Source organism: Salmo salar, chromosome 06 (assembly GCF_965601325.2).
Source record: "Salmo salar chromosome 06, fSalSal1, whole genome shotgun sequence".
NCBI lineage: Eukaryota > Metazoa > Chordata > Actinopteri > Salmoniformes > Salmonidae > Salmo > Salmo salar.
In genome coordinates, this window is record NC_138296.1 from 94,483,273 (window position 1) to 94,501,918 (window position 18,646).

The window sequence follows — 18,646 nt, forward strand, 5'->3', positions numbered from 1 at the left end:
TGTATCCTAATTCAAACTACAGCATAACATTTTCACTGTTCTGATTTAATTTTAGATACTGCTGTGGCTTAAAAACACCTATTATGGAGTGTTAAACTTAATAAACCATGATTGGAACATAAATTGAGTTCCAATTTATGATTAACATAATGTCATCAGTGTGTAATAGAATCCACTGTTGGAAGGAGAGAGAATGTTTCCTTTAGTGTTACATCGCAGAGGTTTTATTAGAGAGAGAGGAAACAACACAACTAGTTTTTAATGAACTGCTCAATGGCGCAGAGGAAATTGGACAGATTGAGGTTTCTGGTCAGTACATAAATCACCTGTGTGCCATTCAGAATGGCTCTTCAGGTCGAGAGACACACACAGCAAATCACTTGAGTCCGTGTATGACATCTTTTTTTTTAATACAAGGTAAAATACAAAAAGGCAACCCATTTCAGTTTATAAACATCAATTGATCTGTAACCATGTATGAACAAGTCAACATTAGCAGTACTGTCTGCAAGCAATGCGTTTTTGCTCATGTCGCCCTCAATGTGATTTATCAAATCGATATCTTGTCAGTTTTCCCAAACAATTATAATATTGCAAATTATAGCTCCTACTACAATTGACTTATTCACATGCAAAGTAGATGCCGAGTGTTAGTCTTAATTAACCATGATTGGAACATAAATTGAGTTCCAGCTTATGTTGAACATGATGCCATGTTGATCGAGATAAATGGCTGCTAGCTGTACAACGTTTATAAAATTTGTGGCGATTACACACCGAGCATCCGCACTGTCAATTTTGACAGCGTGCCTTTCAAAGTTTAGTCTTAAAACATGTCATATGGGCCTAGAGATCATCTCCTCTATCAACAGTCCACTGTCAGCATTATAACATTAACCCCTGATACCATTTCAATCAAAAGTCCACTGTCAGCATTATAACATTAACCCCTGATACCATTTCAATCAAAAGTCCACTGTCAGCATTATAACATTAACCCCTGATACCATCTCCTCTATCAACAGTCCACTGTCAGCATTATAACATTAACCCCTGATACCATTTCAATCAACAGTCCACTGTCAGCATTATAACATTAACCCCTGATACCATTTCAATCAACAGTCCACTCAGCATTTCCCCTGCCATTTCAGGTCAGTACGACTTGAAAATGTCCTAGGACAAGGCCTCAGACCTTGGGCACAACCTCAGACTGATGTGGCCTTGCGTCTTTGGGTGACCCATAGCAGGATGGAGACGAGGACCGTGGAGCCCGCTAGAGGGCCGAACACCTGGATTATAGGAAACTCTCCCTGCCAACAACACACAGACAACAACCATTTAATTTTGTGCATAGCAGTTATTTTTCTCTTTTGAAGGGTTTCATTTGACCATAGCAGTTATTAAGTTTGAACAGGCTGTGAGTTTGTTTCCTTTGGCAGTTCATACTTGCGTTGTCTTCAACAAATCAGTGACGGAATATGGATATTAATGAATAAGCTATTGTTTTTTTTTGTGATGCAACTTATCGCCATTGTCCCAAAATAATAATACAACATTTTGTAAGAATATTTTCCAATAAATGACAGGGAGGCTGTTGTTGTAACTGACCTCTCGGCGACACTTGTATCCACGGAAGTCATCCACACAGCTACATTGAAAGAAGCCCGGACCGTATGGTACACAGAGGGAGTTCTCAGGGCAGTTCAACGCTGTAGAAGCAAAGTTATGGGGTGAGAAGAAGCATATAAGATACTGTCAGTTATAAGACTGATGGCAGTTCACTGTAATATAGAATCACAGCTAAAGGTGGCACCCATTTTTTTTTAATAGTTTCATAAATTAAGTTCAACTAGAAATAAGGAATGCTTGTTTACTCAAAACAATGTCACATAGCAGAAAACCATAATGGTAAAGTGACTGACTTACACAAATAACCAGTCTGGTTACAGATGTCTTTCTGTCCTTCACAAAAATTAGTTTCCCCTTTGACCTTCACCTTATCCCATGATGCATTGCCTCCTGGACAGACCAGGTTGGCAGGCAGAATCCTTACAGGTCGAAAGAAGAAAACAATACTATTTTTAGAACCCCCCCAAGACCATATTGCTTGCACCAGAGCTACTTGAGTGCTCAGTCCCTGAGAGTACAGTACAGGAGAGATTTAGCAATGGTGTTAATTGGCAAACATTGAAGGACAGTAAATTGTGTATTGTAAGTTACAGCTCAGTTATAATAATTATGGCGTTGTGCTTACAGGTTAGTTAACTGAATAAAGCCTTCAAACAGTGAATCGTCCAGATTTACAATGGGGTTCAGTGAGAGATCTCTGCAAAGTCAAGAGAGAAAACAGAAGTTAAACGCAGCACATAGTAACACACTGGTAATGCATGTCAATGTGAATGGTCTGTTTTCCATACATTGTTGTAGCGCTGAAGGCATCTTGGAGGTCTTCAACATGGCTTAGGGAACAGTTTGATAGGTCCAACCTGAGGGAAACGTATAGAGTGTGATTAATACATGTTGATAAGGGCACAGACAGAAAAATAAAATAAAAAGTAAAAAAAAATATGACAGATACTGGCTACACGACAAGTCATCAATTGGTATATTTTTTAATTTTACCTTTATTTATACAGGTTTTTCTCATTGAGAGAACATCTCTTTTCCAAGTCCCATAGTTGTTGGATGTTACTAAATGTTATTACACCAAGTATTTGTCCTGTATGTGCAATTCAGTAGGACCACCAGATTATCAACTGCAAAAAAAAAATTAACTAAATAAAATCATTTTCAAAACACAAAATCTAATTTCTACCCGATGACGTAGTCAGCATCCCTGGTGGTTTCTTTCCGCAGCAGGCAGCAGCGGCCATCAATCAAACCCGCAGCCGCGGAACACAACTGGCTAACAGCAGTGCCGTTTTGGACTGTCCCGTTGCACAGATGGCACAGGCCCACCTGTTGTTGTTGTGGACCACAAATACACAACACGGAGCTATTCACAACAAGACTGTAGCCTAGCAACAATAGCTTTCTACAACAAATGCTTCAGAAAAAAAAAAACTATTTTACAGGCAACTATTGACCAATACTATAGCTTCAAGCGACAAACCAAATTGTATTTGTCACATGCGCCGAATACAATGCAGTGAAATGCTTACTCACAAACCCTTAACCAACAATGCAGTTCAATCTCAGTGTGTGTGTAGCATGCAGGCTAGCAGCAGACAGTTACAATGTAACACATCCGAGTGTGTAAACAACGTAACAACTCTAGTCTTGACTATAGAAGCAGTCACAATGTAACAACGAGTGTAGCCTAGCATCAGCAGTAACAATTGAACGTATCTGATATAAAACGGAACAGCATTGCCTATAGACCTCAAGCAGACCCTTACCTGTAACTCAGTCAGTTGATAACTACTAGAGAAACATAAATGAATGAACAACAAGACCACTGCTGAATTCTGCTGGCTGTGTACACCGGTCATTTTATCACGGCGCAAATCACATGACCGGAACCTATAGGCATGTGACTGAGGGCGAGTGAATCACGGCCGGGTCCCCGATAGGATCTCGTCTCCTTGTCTCGTTTCCTTTTCACACATTGATTGGTGCTCGATTTGAATAGATTTTTAAAAAACACTATGGTAGACTACTGTTAGAGCAAATGCCGTTCAGAAAGATCGTATGTTTTTACTTATAGACGTATTATTCTTTCTGTTCACATTAAAGATCATTAAGAGACAGAGAATATAAAAGGAAACCATAACTGTGTTTGAACGCAGCCAGTGCTTCATGACGTTACAATTTGCGCAACATTTTTTTTTGCATACCTAAAATGCAGCCTATAGATTAAAGCATTTGTATTTAACCTTTATCTAACTAGGCAAGTCAGTTAAGAACAAATTCTTATTTACTATGACAGCCTACCGGGAAACAGTGGGTTAAACGGCCTTGTTCAGGGGCAGAACGACAGATTGTCACCTTGTCAGCTCAGAGAATTCAAAATAGCAATCTTTCGGTTAGTGGCCCAAACGCTATAACCACTAGACTACCTGCAGCCCCATGCATCTCAAAGAGAGAGCCTATTAGACTGTAGTAGTCTATTAAATATGTTGTATTATTAATAGCCTATATTTCTTTGTTCCTTGCCTTTCAAGACAAACAAAAATGCACAGGCTTACATGGCCAAAATCACACATTTTGGAAATTCACAAAATAATTAAAAAATGTTTTTATCATGCTGATATTAAGGAAGACATTTCAATTGGTTTTGGAAGTTGTCTGGACTGCTCAAACGCACAGTCATCTGACCATCCCGACTCTCAGGAAAGCACCATCACAGAACAGGGGGCAGAATACAAGAGCAAATCATTTACCTAAGGAAAAAAAAAATGGCATGCTGTTAGAAAATATTACACATTTTATGTATGTGTGGCTTAACCCCCAAAATAAGCTAATACTTATTATTTTTTTTTACGTGAATTCATTTAAAAGTAGAAATACAATTGTTTTGCAACGTTTGAAATAAATGTGGTCCCCCTCTCTCTCGGGAATGGTTTGGACCGGAGGACTGTTGCAACGCTTCTTAATTTCTTAATGATCGACCTGATGCCCATCAGATACATTATTGTTGGACGGCTACAATGCATCCAGTTTTCGTGGATTAGTATCAAGTTTGTTTTCTAGAACCGTTTGCTAGCCAAAACAACCTATTTAGGAGAACTTCAAGACACAAGAAAGAGTTACAAAAAAATCTATAGGCTACAACACATCTGTGCTTGTTTTCTCTCTCGCTCAGTCGTTTGTACCATTTTAGGGCAGTGACCGGGGGTTTGCAGGAGCAAACTGCGTCTTTTCATCAGAAAGTTCTAATGATTACGCAAGTGAAGGGAATTGTCGGCACGATTTGGACAACGGATTGCTGTAACAGGGCCAACGGTGAATGTTTTATTTACCTCTTCACACAGAGTCGACGAATAAGTTGAATTGTACTGCCAACAATGAAGGTGGAATGACCTAAATCTGCAACATGGCTGCTACGGGGATGCTAGTGGGAAAAGTTTAGAGTACTGACGTGGGAGAAGTTGTCTACTAATCCAGTACAGTACAGCAGGAATTGTTGGATAAAGAAAATCCCCCCAAAAATATTCGTCGCCTCTGATTGAACAACGCACATAAACACTGTGCGTTGCCCGAGTAAGAGCGGAGGAGTGCAAGACTACTTTCTTCTTCAAATGATTGTAGACTTTCTCTTCAAGATTTTGTGTTTATTTTTTATTTTTTCATCCAAAATAGTGCATCTCTCGTCCAGTGGGCCATCTGAAATCTAAAATGCATTTCTCCATTCCCGAAACGGAGGTTCGTTCGGGAGAAAATGGATCAACATATGTGGTGAGTTCCTGGACTGATTTTGTTTGTCTGTTTACGGCGTACAGTTATTTTACTGCAGATTCCTAGAATGTGAAATCCATTGCAGATGATTTCCCCTCCAGCCCAGCCACTTTACATCACAGGAGGTTGGTGGCACCTTAATTGGGGAGGACTGGCTCGTGGTAATGGCAGGAGCAGAATAGGTGGAATGGTTGCTCCAGGTCTACCCCATTCATACAGCTAAGCCAATTGATGATAGTGTCTTCTGACTGGGGGAGTTTTAAGTGCGGGATGCTTGCTCTAAACATTAACATGCACCGCTTGACATACTCCTTTTGGAAACATAAGAAATTTGATCTTTCATATCAGCAATAAATAATTTTCAAAAAACAAAAGGGGAAATTCCTACACCTTTTTAAAATATTTTTTTTATAGGGTTAGGGTTTGTGTTCCCACACGGCCATATGTCCATGCTACAGAGCTTGTTTACAGAAGACAGACAGAATACAGACTGAGAACAGAGGCCACTACCTGTGCTATTAGTTATCTAGCATGCTCTGAAAACCTGTCAGTTAACTGGGGAGGAAGTGTAGTTGGTAAACTGGAGGCTCACACAGCTTGTTGATCTGTGCAAAACTGCTACAGTAAGTATATATTTTTTTAAGATTCTATATATATATATATATATATATATATATATATATATATATATATATATATATATATATAATCTTAAAAAAATATTTCTCACAGACATGAAAGATAAGAAAGCGATGATTATTGATGTTTATAAACGTTAAAACACAGCATTGGAATTGTAGTTTACACTGAACCAAATGTAGGAGAATGGAATGGCTGAAAACCCTACAAATGGAGAATACAATATGGGTCTGAAGCCCACCAGTGGCTGGCCCGGGTCTGAAGCCCACCAGCGGCTGGCCCGGGTCTGAAGCCCACCAGCGGCTGGCCCGGGTCTGAAGCCCACCAGCGGCTGGCCCGGGTCTGAAGCCCACCAGCGGCTGGCCCGGGTCTGAAGCCCACCAGCGGATGGCCCGGGTCTGAAGCCCACCAGCGGATGCCCCGGGTCTGAAGCCCACCAGCGGCCTCTGTATGTTTAAGAAACATTGCCTTGTGCCTTGAAATTAGCTCAAAGGCCGGCAGATGGCGATATCGTGTCCTCATCTTACCGTCCAAAGGCATTGTATTGCCGGTTGCATACAATCGTATCCCACGTGGACCGGTTCGTACCTAAAACATTCTCCATTCAGGCTGCAAAGGTGTCGATTTTTATGGGGAGAAGGTGGGGAAAATATGCGTACTTTATTTATGAAATCATTTTCCACCACCATGCTAGAGTGGATCCTTGGAATGCTATTCCCGGATGTTGTGTATCGTGTTCAGCCAATCAGGTTGCAGCAGTCTGTTTACCCATGGCTGAAAGCAGGGCGCCACATCAGGAAGTAGCATTAGCCACGCTAGCATTGTGGTGGAAAATGGTGTTCCATAAAGAAAGTACACATAGATATTTTTTTAAATCTATCTATCCTGTGTGCGTGTGTTTTTATTTTTTCAATTATAAAAGTTATATATTGGAAAGACAAATACAATTTACATCATTCATATTATTTTATATGTATGTGTTACCTTTTGCTCAACTTATTTTCTGCTGTGCTGTTGTTGGCTGATTGGATGCCTTCCCCTTTTGAAGTGAAGGGGGAAAATTGATGGCATACAGTAGCTTCACCTTTTTTTGTTAACAATCATCGTCCTGGCAACCCCATCAGTTGAGACTTCAGGTCTGTTTTGAAATCCTCTGCCTGAAAGCGCTGACTACAAACATGGACATTTCTCCACTGGAGTATTCACATCATAGGCAGCATCTTTATTGCCGCCTAGCCACTGTCGGCTAATCGCCGGCAGCTAACTGATGAAATGTTTCCCCAGCAGCCTGTGTGTTTGCTTGTAGTTTACACATCCAGGTACTGAGCACCACACCAAGAGTAACTTTACAGAAAAATGAATAGTTATTCGCAAGCTGATATTCTATGAACCAGTGGCAGGTCCAGTGAGTAATGTTGGCTATTCTCAACTGAATGGACCTCGACAAATCGCTATCTACTTCCCCAGAGTCAGATGAACTTGTGCATACCATTTGTTATTTTTATTTTGTCTCTGCGTGCAGTCTGAAGGACGTTGCTAGCAAGCGCAATTGCTAACTAGCATTAGCGCAATGAGATACCCATAGACTTCCAGTCATTGTGCTAACGCCAGTTAGCACTGGCTTGCGAAACTACCTCTAACTTCCTTCATACTGGACACAGAGCCATAAAGTATATCCACGAGTTCATCTGACTCTGGGGGAAGCAGATAAAAAAAGGCATCATTGGCCAAAATCCCGAAGTATCCCTTTAAGATAGCTAAGTGACACAACCACATCAGAGTCATAGTAACACTTAATAGTACTTGGCACAAAATAGTACTTGGCATCATATGGATATGTATTTAACAGTTCAACATTCACCTTCTGCTACCATTTCTGTCAAGCCGTCTACATGTACAGTTTAACACATACGTTTTGATAAATCCTAATGTACGCACCACACAGAACGCACTGCAACTGCCTCCACAACGCAATGCTGCAAGGACAAACGCAGCGTTTTCATTGGAAATGAATGTAATTCTGGTGTACCAAAATGCAATGACGCTGTTGGTGTGATCGAAGCGTAAGAAAATGTTCCCTCAAGGTTATCAGTAAAGTCGGTGCTAGTAGGAAAATACACAGTCACTGTCTCAGATGTAGCCTGAAGCAAAACGTCTGTCTGTTGACAGCTTAGGGAACGGAGCAACACTGGAGTAAAGATTGATGATTTATAAAGGTCATTAAAGGTCTCCAGCTGCTGATGAGGCACGGACAGACCGATTTCAACCATTAACCGTGAGTGAGTAGTGTAGCGGAGAGCGAGAGAGGGCAAAGTACAAGGGGTAACGCTAACTGTCGTTAAGGAAACGCACCAACAGAGTTCTTACCAACATCTCAAGGAAAGGAAGTGTCTTTTTTTTGTTGTTTTTTTTAAATGTTTTTTTTAAGAATGGGTACTTTTTCAACAACTCTGTGTTTGAGTGGAGGGGGTGTAGAGAACAGCAGATGGTGGAAAATTCAGGCAGTGTTTTGGGGGGTTGGGAGGCGTTAAAGGTGTCTGTCTTACTGTAACTGTTTCCTTGTAGAGAGGCCTATCTGTAGTCTGACTACAGTGAGTTTTGTGACACTGACTGTAGCGTGTTTAACGGGGCAACAGGAATAGACTGGCCTGGGTCCCCAATGGCATCCTATTCCCTTTTATAGTGCACTACTTTTGTTGACCAGGGCCCATAGGGCTCCAGATTTTTAAAAGTAGTAACACTGTAGGGAATAGGGTGCTTATGGGTCCTGGTCTAAAGTAGTGCGCTATAAAGGGAATAGGGTGCCATTGGGGACTCAACTCAGTCCACTATATATTCAATGAACTATTGATGCACTTCCAAAACACATCATACTGTGACACTTTCTGGATTTTGAAAGTTCTAAATCTCGAACTTGATAGCTGACGTGTAAAACATTTTGGGACTGTATCAACAGTGGACTTATGAAACAAAGACCAAAATACATTTTTTTAAATATTATTCCTTTAATACTGAGGGATTGTCTGTGTACCTTGGAACCAGCAGAATGTGCAGCGTCCGCACCACACATAACACAGCACAGTACAGGGGCTTTAGGAAAACAAAGACTGCATTTTATAATGGCGGAATTCCTTTGTGAGCAAAAAAACCTTTCTTTGACAGTTCTCACTTCCTGTGGTTTGGGAACGGACAACAGTTTTCCTGTGTAGTTAATATGGTCTCTACTGAACTATGGTTAAAACAGTGCGTTTGGAAAGTATTCAGACCCCTTCACTTTTTCCACATTTTGTTACGTTACAGCCTTATTCTAAAATTGATTATATTTTTTCTCCTAAAAATCTACACCCAATATCCCCTAATGACCAAGCCAAAACATTTTTTTTATTTTTTTAAAAACATTTTAAAAAATGTATTAAAAATAAAAAACATAGTTATTCAGACCTTTTGGAGTTGGAGTCCACCTGTGGTAAATTCAATTGATTGGACATGATTTGGAAAGGCACACACCTGTCTATATAAGGTCCCGCAGTGCATGTCAGAGCAAAACCAAGCCATGAGGTCGAAGGAATTGTCCGTAGAGCTCAGAGACAGGTTTGTGTCGAGGCACAGATTTGGGGAAGGGTACTAAAACATGTCTGCTGCAGCGTTGAAGGTTCCCCAAGAACACAGTGCCCTCTGTCATTCTTAAATGGAAGAAGTTTGGAACCACCAAGACTCTTCCTAGAGCTGGCCGCCCGGCCAAACTGAGCAATCGGGGAGAAGGGCCTTGGTCAGCGAAGGACAATCATCTCTGCAGCACTTCACCAATCAGGCCTTTATGGTAGAGTGGCCAGACGGAAACCAATCCTCAGTAAAAGGTACATGACAGCCCGTTTGGAGTTTGCCAAAAGGCACCTAAAGACTCTCAGACCATGAGAAACAAGATTCCCTGGTCTGATGAAACCAAGATTGAACTCTTTGGCCTGAAAACAAAGGGTCCCGTCTGGAGGAAACCAGGCACCATCCCTACGGTGAAGCATGGTGGTGGCAGCAGAATCATGCTGTGGGGATGTTTTTCAGCACCAGGGACTGGAAGACTAGTCAGGATCGAGGGAAAGATGAACGGAGCAAAGTACAGAGAGATCCATGATGAAAACCTGCTCAGGACCTCAGACTGGGGCGAAGGTTCACCTTCCAACAGGACAAAGACCCTAAGCACACAACCAAGACAACGCAGGTGTGGCTTCGGTACAAGTCTCTGAATGTCCTTTAGTAACCAAGCCAGAGCCCGGACTTGAACCCGATCGAACATCTCTGGAGAGACCTGAAAATAGCTGTTCAGCGACCCTCCTCATCCTACCTGACAGAGCTTGAGAGGATCTGTGAAGAAGAATAGGAGAAACTCCCCAAATACAGGTGTTCCACACTTGTAGTGCCAAGAAGACTCTGCTGTAATCACTGCTAAAGCTGTTTAAAAAAAGTACCGGGTCAAGGGTCTGAATACTTATGTAAATGTAATTCGTTTTTTTTACTGAAATATCTAAACATCTTTTCCCTTCCTCACTATGGGGTATTGTGTGTAGATTGGGGGGAGCGATGTGATCAATTTTAGAATAAGGTTGTAACGTAACAAAGTGGAAAAAGTCAAGGGGTCTGAATACTTTCCAAGCGCTCCGTATATCTATACTGAACTAGGGCAGTGTGGAAAGGAGACTGTGTGTACAGTAATTGATAGTGTGTGTGTGTATTGTTTAGTTGGTGGCAGATTGAAACATGTCTTATAGAAAATGCTTTGATATCATCTGTTGGGTATAATTACTGTGAGTTTCCAGTTTTATATGTAGATAAATACCTTGTCCCCATGCGTCTTCTTTCTTTAGACATACATCACATTCCAATGTGAATACCTAGTAATATCCTTTACAGACAGGGTATAGGCTAGTTCACTAAACACATTCTGCTTGTGACCTTGTTCCCGAAAAGCATAAAGTGAATTGGGTGTGGACTTCAATGTGCTGTTATTGCCACAATAAGCTTGCATGTGTTGAGTAACTTTTTCAAGACTGCAATTCCTATGAACGTCTAGTTCTGGACCTCTCTTGGTCCATATTGGTGGTGGGGGGGGGGGGGGGGGGGGGGGGGGGGAGTGGATTGCTTAATGTTCAGACCTCAATTTCATACAAAGGGGATTTACTGCATTAGAAAAAAATCGTTCCACCTCAAAAAGCACAACAGGATTTTACCACCCACCATCTCCGACTGTTCTGAAATGAGTTCTGCCGTTCGAAACAGGAGAAGATAAACATTCCTGAAACATGTCTTTGTTGAAAGATCATTTGAACTCTGAGAATTTTAAGATGCAATCAGTTATTTTCAATTTGTTGACTTTTATTTTTTTAATATTCAATAAATTATAGTACCCAACATCCGACTTGAACAAAACCTCTGTTTAACAATGATTTGAGGGATCCACAAATAGTAAAAAGCCGCCTACAGACCCCTCCCCCCACCCCACCACAGTAAGGAGAATCAGTTCTCTGTTTGGCAAGTAGTATGAAGCTGCGACTTTGAGTATTGTTCATTCATACGATGTTATGTATTCGCAGTAAATTTGGTAATAGTCGCCCCCCCCCCCTCCCCCCTTTGGGTGGTGGATCATTCTTGATACACGGAAACGGTTGAGCGTGAAAAACCCAGCAGTGTTGCAGTTCTTGACTCAAACCGGTACGCCTGGCACCTACTATCATATCCTGTTCAAAGACACTTAAAACCTTTCTTGCCCATCCACTCTCTGAATGGCACACATACACAATCCATGTCTCAAGGCTTAAAAATCCTTCTTTAACATGTCTCCTTCTCTTCATCTACACTGATTTTTGAAGTGGATTTAACTAGTGACCTAAGTTATCATAGGAAGAGTGCTGAGGAGTATTTCTGTCTGTAATAAAGCACTTTTGTGAGGGGGAAAAACTCATTCTGATTGGCTGGGCCTAGTTCCCCAGTGGGTGGGCCTACGCTCTCCCCAAGCCCACCCATGGCTGCGCACCTGCCTCTTAATGCGAAATCCATAGATTAGGTCCTAATTTTATTTATTTAAATTGACCGATTTTTCCTTCTATGAACTGTAACTCAGAAAAATCTTTGAAATTGTTGCGTTTTTATATTTTTGTTCTGTATAGCTGGCTAGCTGAACTATGCTAGTTTTCATCCTCATTGCCAAACTTAATACCGCACCCTCAACTTCAAAACTCCTCTGCTACAATCATGTAACTAATACATCTGCTGGAAAGAAACTTGTAAAAAATGATTTTATTGTTTTGTTGAATAATCATGACTGGTTGGAGATATGTGGTAAGACAATGGTGGAGTTGGATATCATCACAACTTAACGTGGATCCAACTTATTATGCTGAATGTATACAACCCTTAACCTTTTTTTTTTTTTTTAACTGACTCACATATTTGTTAATCAAATCTTACTTTTTATATAATGAGTCATCCAGGAATGTCACGAGTTTAATTTACTCAAGAAAATAGCAACTCTACAGAGCTCAATGAATGGCTAAATTACTTTCGGACACGACTGTGGAGCTCTTCCTCCCTACTATTGAAGTCGCTTGAATTTTCGCCCATAAAGTAGTGTGGAAAGTACTTAAGGTTTTCCCACTAGATTCCGCTGTTATCAATTGTTCAGTGTTTTATAAAATTGGATCGCAAAGTTCTTTTTCTTTTACAACTTTGGTTAGAAAACCAATAACCCATGATGAAAATAAATTGCCAGTCCTCCAGCTGAAAGCGGTTCACTTTGTCCTTCTCTTAGGCTTAATCTGTGTACAGGAAACAGCCCCCCCCCCCCCCTTGTGTGGTTTATTCCCTTCAGAAAAAGTCTGGATTAGTTAGATCATTCCTGGTGAACAAGCAAACCATTAGGCTACAGCAGTTCTAATGGGGTCAATGTTATGGTCTCTAAGGTTCAAACTAATCCAGACACACTATATATATATATATATATATATATATATATATATATATATATATACACACACACACAGATGTTTTCTAATAATTTGATTGAAAAACACAACTGCCATGCAATGGTCTATAATTGTATTATTTTATTAGGGTTATCACAACATTTTTAGTCATTAGTCCAATTTCTGCATCAAATCGTTGGGTTTATGAGAATTGCACCATAAGGGTAGTCCTCTCAGAGAGCTGCCACTTGTTGGACTATTAAAGGAGAGTTGGGTTGAAGCATTAGTTTGCTAAGAGAAATGAAAATCTTCATTGGCTAATTTTAGCATGCTAGCAGATGCCTATAGACTGTTTGTCAATGCGCTAATGCTAGTTAGCATTAGCTTGCTAAACTGCTTTTCATACGAGGCATACAAATCCTATCCGCTAATTCATCTGACTCTTGTGAAGTAGATTAAAGTGCTTCGTTGCCTAAATCCTGAAGTATCCCTTTTTTAAGGAAATGTTTTGCATTAAATTAAATCAATCCCTTCTATCCACATATTTACCGAGTGACCTAGTTCTCCTTGTTACATGTCATGTTTTTTCTTGGCGGTGTCATAAATGGCACCCTGTCCCCTTAATAGTGCACTACTTTTAACCAAAACCCTATGGACCCTGGTCAAACACAGGCCACTACATAGGGAATAGGCTGCCATTTGGGGCAACACTGTCTTTTTGTCTTGTCATCCTTCCTGCATGGACATTTTTAGTTCTGGCTACATGTGCATATTTTGCTATTCTTTCATTCTACAGTATGCTTCTGTGTTTTTAGATTTGTTTATGTTCTAGTTGACCGACTGTAGCCTGGAGAAAGCAACCACCAGCATCATTTAACACAGGAGTCATCATTAGACACGGGTTTTTCTTTTTGTTTCTACAGATGACATGGCATCTTGTTGACTGTAACTATTCATGCTAGTGAGTGAACACACTGGCAGATAAACAGATTGACAGAGTCTTATGGTAATTAGTTTGCAGGCTATAGTTTTATAATTTAGTCTAGTTTACAGTCTATAGTTTAGTCTGGTTTACAGTCTGGTTTACAGTCTGTGGTCTATAGTTTAGTCTATATTTTAAAGTTTATAGTCTGCAGTCTATAGTTTAGTCTAAAGTATAGTTTACAGTCTATACTGTAGTTTACAGTGTAGTCTATAGTTCAAAGTGTTAACTTAGCCTTCTTGTCTTTGACTTTCAAACAGGAAACTCCTTCTGCCAATGAATGTATGTTCTTCCTCTTATCCCTGGCCACACACTGCCCTTCACCACACACTGCTCTTCACCACACGCTGCTCTTCACCACACGCTGCCCTTCACCACACACTGCCCTTCACCACACACTGCTCTTCACCACACACTGCTCTTCACCACACGCTGCCCTTCACCACACACTGCCCTTCACCACACGCTGCTCTTCACCACACACTGCTCTTCACCACACGCTGCTCTTCACCACACGCTGCCCTTCACCACACGCTGCCCTTCACCACACGCTGCCCTTCACCACACGCTGCTGCTCTTCACCACACGCTGCTGCTCTTCACCACACGCTGCTCTTCACCACACACTGCTCTTCACCACACGCTGCCCTTCACCACACGCTGCTCTTCACCACACGCTTCTCTTCACCACACGCTGCTCTTCACCACACGCTGCTCTTCACCACACGCTGCTCTTCACCACACGCTGCCCTTCACCACACGCCGCTGCCCTTCACCACACGCCGCTGCCCTTCACCACACGCTGCTCTTCACCACACGCTGCTCTTCACCACACGCTGCTCTTCACCACACGCTGCTCTTCACCACACGCTGCTGCCCTTCACCACACGCTGCTCTTCACCACACGCTGCTCTTCACCACACGCTGCCCTTCACCACACGCCGCTGCCCTTCACCACACGCTGCTCTTCACCACACGCTGCTCTTCACCACACGCTGCCCTTCACCACACGCCGCTGCCCTTCACCACACGCTGCTCTTCACCACACGCAGCCCTCCACCACACGCTGCCCTTCACCACACGCTGCCCTTCACCACACGCCGCTGCCCTTCACCACACGCCGCTGCCCTTCACCACACGCCGCTGCCCTTCACCACACGCCGCTGCCCTTCACCACACGCCGCTGCTCTTCACCACGCACTGCTATTCACCACACACACACTGCCCTTCACCACACACTGCTCTTCACCACACACACACACTGCTCTTCAACACAGTGTGGTTTTATATGAATAATTTCTCATAGGCCTAAATACATTTTATTTTCATTTGTTTTGACTGACAGTCAGTACCAGAGAACCATCTTTCATCATCACCAAGTTAGACAGTCTGGGCCCAGGACCGGCTGCTTTCTGTAGACAGTCTGGGCCCAGGACCGGCTGCTTTCTGTAGACAGTCTGGGCCCAGGACCGGCTGCTTTCTGTAGACAGTCTGGGCCCAGGACCGGCTGCTTTCTGTAGACAGTCTGGGCCCAGGACCGGCTGCTTTCTGTAGACAGTCTGGGCCCAGGACCGGCTGCTTGGCAAAATGCATAGAATTGCAGGACATTTGCCTCAAGATTTAAACATGTTTTCCGCCGCCATGTTACCCTACTAGCTAATAGGCTGTTAGAGATTACATTTACATTTCAGTCATTTAGCAGACGCTCTTATCCAGAGCGACTTACAGTAGTGAATACATACATTTCCCCCCCTCGTACTGGTCCCCCGTGGGAATCGAACCCACAACCCTGGCGTTGCAAACACCATGCTCTACCCAACTGAGCCACACGGGAGATTACACTTCCTGTTCCAGTGAACTGTGAGAAGGTCAAAATAATAAAACTGTCAAATCTCTTTTTTTTAAAGTTTAAATTCTACCTGCCATTTTCATTCACCTGATTTGACAATACATGACTTATTTATTTTTTATATATACATATGATGAGGGTCCCTGGCTCTCCAGTTGGCCTGGTCGGGGGTCCCTGGCTCTCCAGTTGGCCTGGTCGGGGGTCCCTGGCTCTCCAGTTGGCCTGGTCGGGGGTCTCTGGGTCTCCAGTTGGCCTGGTCGGGGGTCCCTGGCTCTCCAGTTGGCCTGGTCGGGGGTCTCCAGTTGGCCTGGTCGGGGGTCTCCAGTTGGCCTGGTCGGGGGTCTCTGGGTCTCCAGTTGGCCTGGTCGGGGGTCCCTGGCTCTCCAGTTGGCCTGGTCGGGGGTCTCCAGTTGGCCTGGTCGTGGCCTGGTCGGGGGTCTCCAGTTGGCCTGGTCGGGGGTCTCCAGTTGGCCTGGTCGGGGGTCCCTGGGTCTCCAGTTGGCCTGGTCGGGGGTCTCCAGTTGGCCTGGTCCCTGGCTCTCCAGTTGGCCTGGTCGGGGGTCCCTGGCTCTCCAGTTGGCCTGGTCGGGGGTCTCCAGTTGGCCTGGTCGGGGCTCTCCAGTTGGCCTGGTCGGGGGTCCCTGGCTCTCCAGTTGGCCTGGTCGGGGGTCTCCAGTTGGCCTGGTCGGGGGTCTCCAGTTGGCCTGGTCGGGGGTCCCTGGGCAGACTCAAGTCACAGAACAGAAGTCTGTTCTCATTTTATACACAGTATAGTTCCGGACTGTGTTGTTGAATTGACGCACTGCCAGAGGCTCTCTGTCTACGACTCTGCATTGCATTCCTGTGATATGTTTTGGCTGAGGAGAGGGCCGGGGGGTTGGCTGAGGAGAGGGCCGGGGGGTTGGCTGAGGAGAGGGCAGGCGGTTGGCTGAGGAGAGGGCCGGGGGGTTGGCTGAGGAGAGGGCCGGGGGGTTGGCTGAGGAGAGGGCCGGGGGTTGGCTGAGGAGAGGGCCGGGGGGTTGGCTGAGGAGAGGGCCGGGGGGTTGGCTGAGGAGAGGGCCGGGGGGTTGGCTGAGGAGAGGGCCGGGGGGGTTGGCTGAGGAGAGGGCCGGGGGGGTTGGCTGAGGAGAGGGCCGGGGGGGTTGGCTGAGGAGAGGGCCGGGGGGGTTGGCTGAGGAGAGGGCCGGGGGGTTGGCTGAGGAGAGGGCCGGGGGGTTGGCTGAGGAGAGGGCCGGGGGTTGGCTGAGGAGAGGGCCGGGGGGTGGCTCTGTGGTTTGTTATCATACCAAACAGGCGAGTGTTCCAAGAAGAAATGGTTCATATTAATGAAGCCTTCCAACAACGGAAAAATAACGGTTGGAATTAGCTTCACCTGCCGGTGATTGGACCCTACTTCTGACCTCAATCACATGACTGGCTGTTGTCGATTCCAAACTGTTGCTGTTGCGTCGGAGTAGCCAATGATGGCTCTTGTCAAAACAAACAGGGAAGTTGAGCAAACAAGTCAACTTGTGGCATTGAAACACATTTATCTTTCATTCATAACACTGTGTTATTGGCCACTGCATAATATTAACACTGCCGGTGTGGATGGAAGCTGTAGTGTGTGTGTGTGTGTGTGTGTGTGTGTGTGTATTCGCACTTGTATCCACGATGTAATTGAAAGTGAGAAGTGTTGTGTTTTAAGCCAAAGCAGCAACACTTCATTAAGCTTAGACTGTGTCCAAAATGGCACCCCATTACATATAGAGTGCACTACTTTTGACCAGACCCCTTTACAGGCCTTAGTTAAAAGTGTGGAGGAAGTGCTGTTTGTTGTTGTGGTTTGATTAGAAGAGATGAAACGCCGACTCTCTGTCTATCAACAAGTTCTCTCTCCCTGATGTAGATGATTTACAGTGTTTGTTTCCTCCTTCAAACTACAAGTCGATGAGTCTTGTGGAGAGGTTCCAAACTCTCTCACTTAACAAATGTCTGCTTAGTTTACACCTAATTGTTGCTTTAGAACAGATCATTACTGCCCAGCAAACGTCTCCATAGTGGTGATGTACAATGATTTGATAAAAGGTAATGAAATACCAGAATGCACTACAGTATACAAGTAACTGTTCAGACATTTTTTTTTTTCTCCACCCAGCCAAATCTATCGATCTACGACAGGCTGTCTATCTGTTCACCTGACATTTAACTATCTGTCTGCACATCGATCCTAGTCTTTGAGGCTGGGGCTCTTTGTACCGCGGCAGACCCTTTTTGGTTTCGTACCGCGGCAGACCCTTTTTGGTTTCGTACCGCGGCAGACCCTTTTTGGTTTCGTGCCGCGGCAGACCCTTTTTGGTTTCGTACCGCGGCAGACCCTTTTTGGTTTCGTACCGCGGCAGACCCTTTTTGGTTTCGTACCGCGGCAGACCCTTTTTGGTTTCGTACCGCGGCAGACCCTTTTTGGTTTCGTACCGCGGCAGACCCTTTTTGGTTTCGTACCGCGGCAGACCCTTTTTGGTTTCGTGCCGCGGCAGACCCTTTTTGGTTTCGTGCCGCGGCAGACCCTTTTTGGTTTCGTGCCGCGGCAGACCCTTTTTGGTTTCGTGCCGCGGCAGACCCTTTTTGGTTTCGTGCCGCGGCAGACCCTTTTTGGTTTCGTGCCGCGGCAGACCCTTTTTGGTTTCGTGCCGCGGCAGACCCTTTTTGGTTTCGTGCCGCGGCAGACCCTTTTTGGTTTCGTGCCGCGGCAGACCCTTTTTGGTTTCGTGCCGCGGCAGACCCTTTTGAGTTGTCTTTCAGCTCAGTTAGAAGCTATACTCACTACTTTCTCTCTCTCTACATG

The 18,646-nt window shown here is 44.0% G+C and overlaps 2 protein-coding genes across 4 annotated transcripts in view; one reads left to right on the top strand and one right to left on the bottom strand.

Moving 5' to 3' along the window:
• Positions 1-385: 385 nt before the first annotated feature.
• LOC106608320 (all-trans retinoic acid-induced differentiation factor) lies at positions 386-3,554 on the bottom strand. The gene is made up of 7 exons (XM_014206204.3): positions 3,402-3,554; positions 2,819-2,961; positions 2,421-2,489; positions 2,258-2,329; positions 1,930-2,051; positions 1,612-1,712; positions 386-1,313 (listed from the first exon to the last, which is right to left on the bottom strand). Exons 1-7 carry the CDS (start codon positions 3,492-3,494, stop codon positions 1,209-1,211), a joined length of 705 nt encoding a protein of 234 aa, XP_014061679.1. The 5' UTR covers positions 3,495-3,554; the 3' UTR covers positions 386-1,208.
• A 1,001-nt stretch (positions 3,555-4,555) lies between these two features.
• Positions 4,556-18,646, top strand: part of snx17 (sorting nexin 17) — a 79,162-nt gene continuing 65,071 nt past the window's right edge. For 2 of the 3 annotated variants that reach the window (XR_014392762.1, XM_045721179.2), the window contains exon 1: positions 4,556-5,400. Coding sequence is in view for 2 of the 3 variants with exons in the window: in XM_045721179.2 (XP_045577135.1) it covers positions 5,341-5,400 (60 nt within the window). In the remaining variant the exon portion in view is untranslated. The remainder of the gene's footprint in view (positions 5,401-18,646) is intronic. The other variant, XM_045721180.2, reaches the window with a different exon arrangement.

Coding starts and splice junctions, on each gene's coding strand:
- LOC106608320 (XM_014206204.3), bottom strand. CDS start 3,494: ATGACCGGTGTACACAGCCAGCAGAATTCAGCAGTGGTCTTGTTGTTC. Junction 2,490..2,818: donor GATGCTGACTACGTCATCGG/GTAGAAATTAGA, acceptor CGTTTCCCTCAG/GTTGGACCTATCAAACTGTT. Junction 1,713..1,929: donor TAACCAGACTGGTTATTTGT/GTAAGTCAGTCA, acceptor TTGCTTCTACAG/CGTTGAACTGCCCTGAGAAC.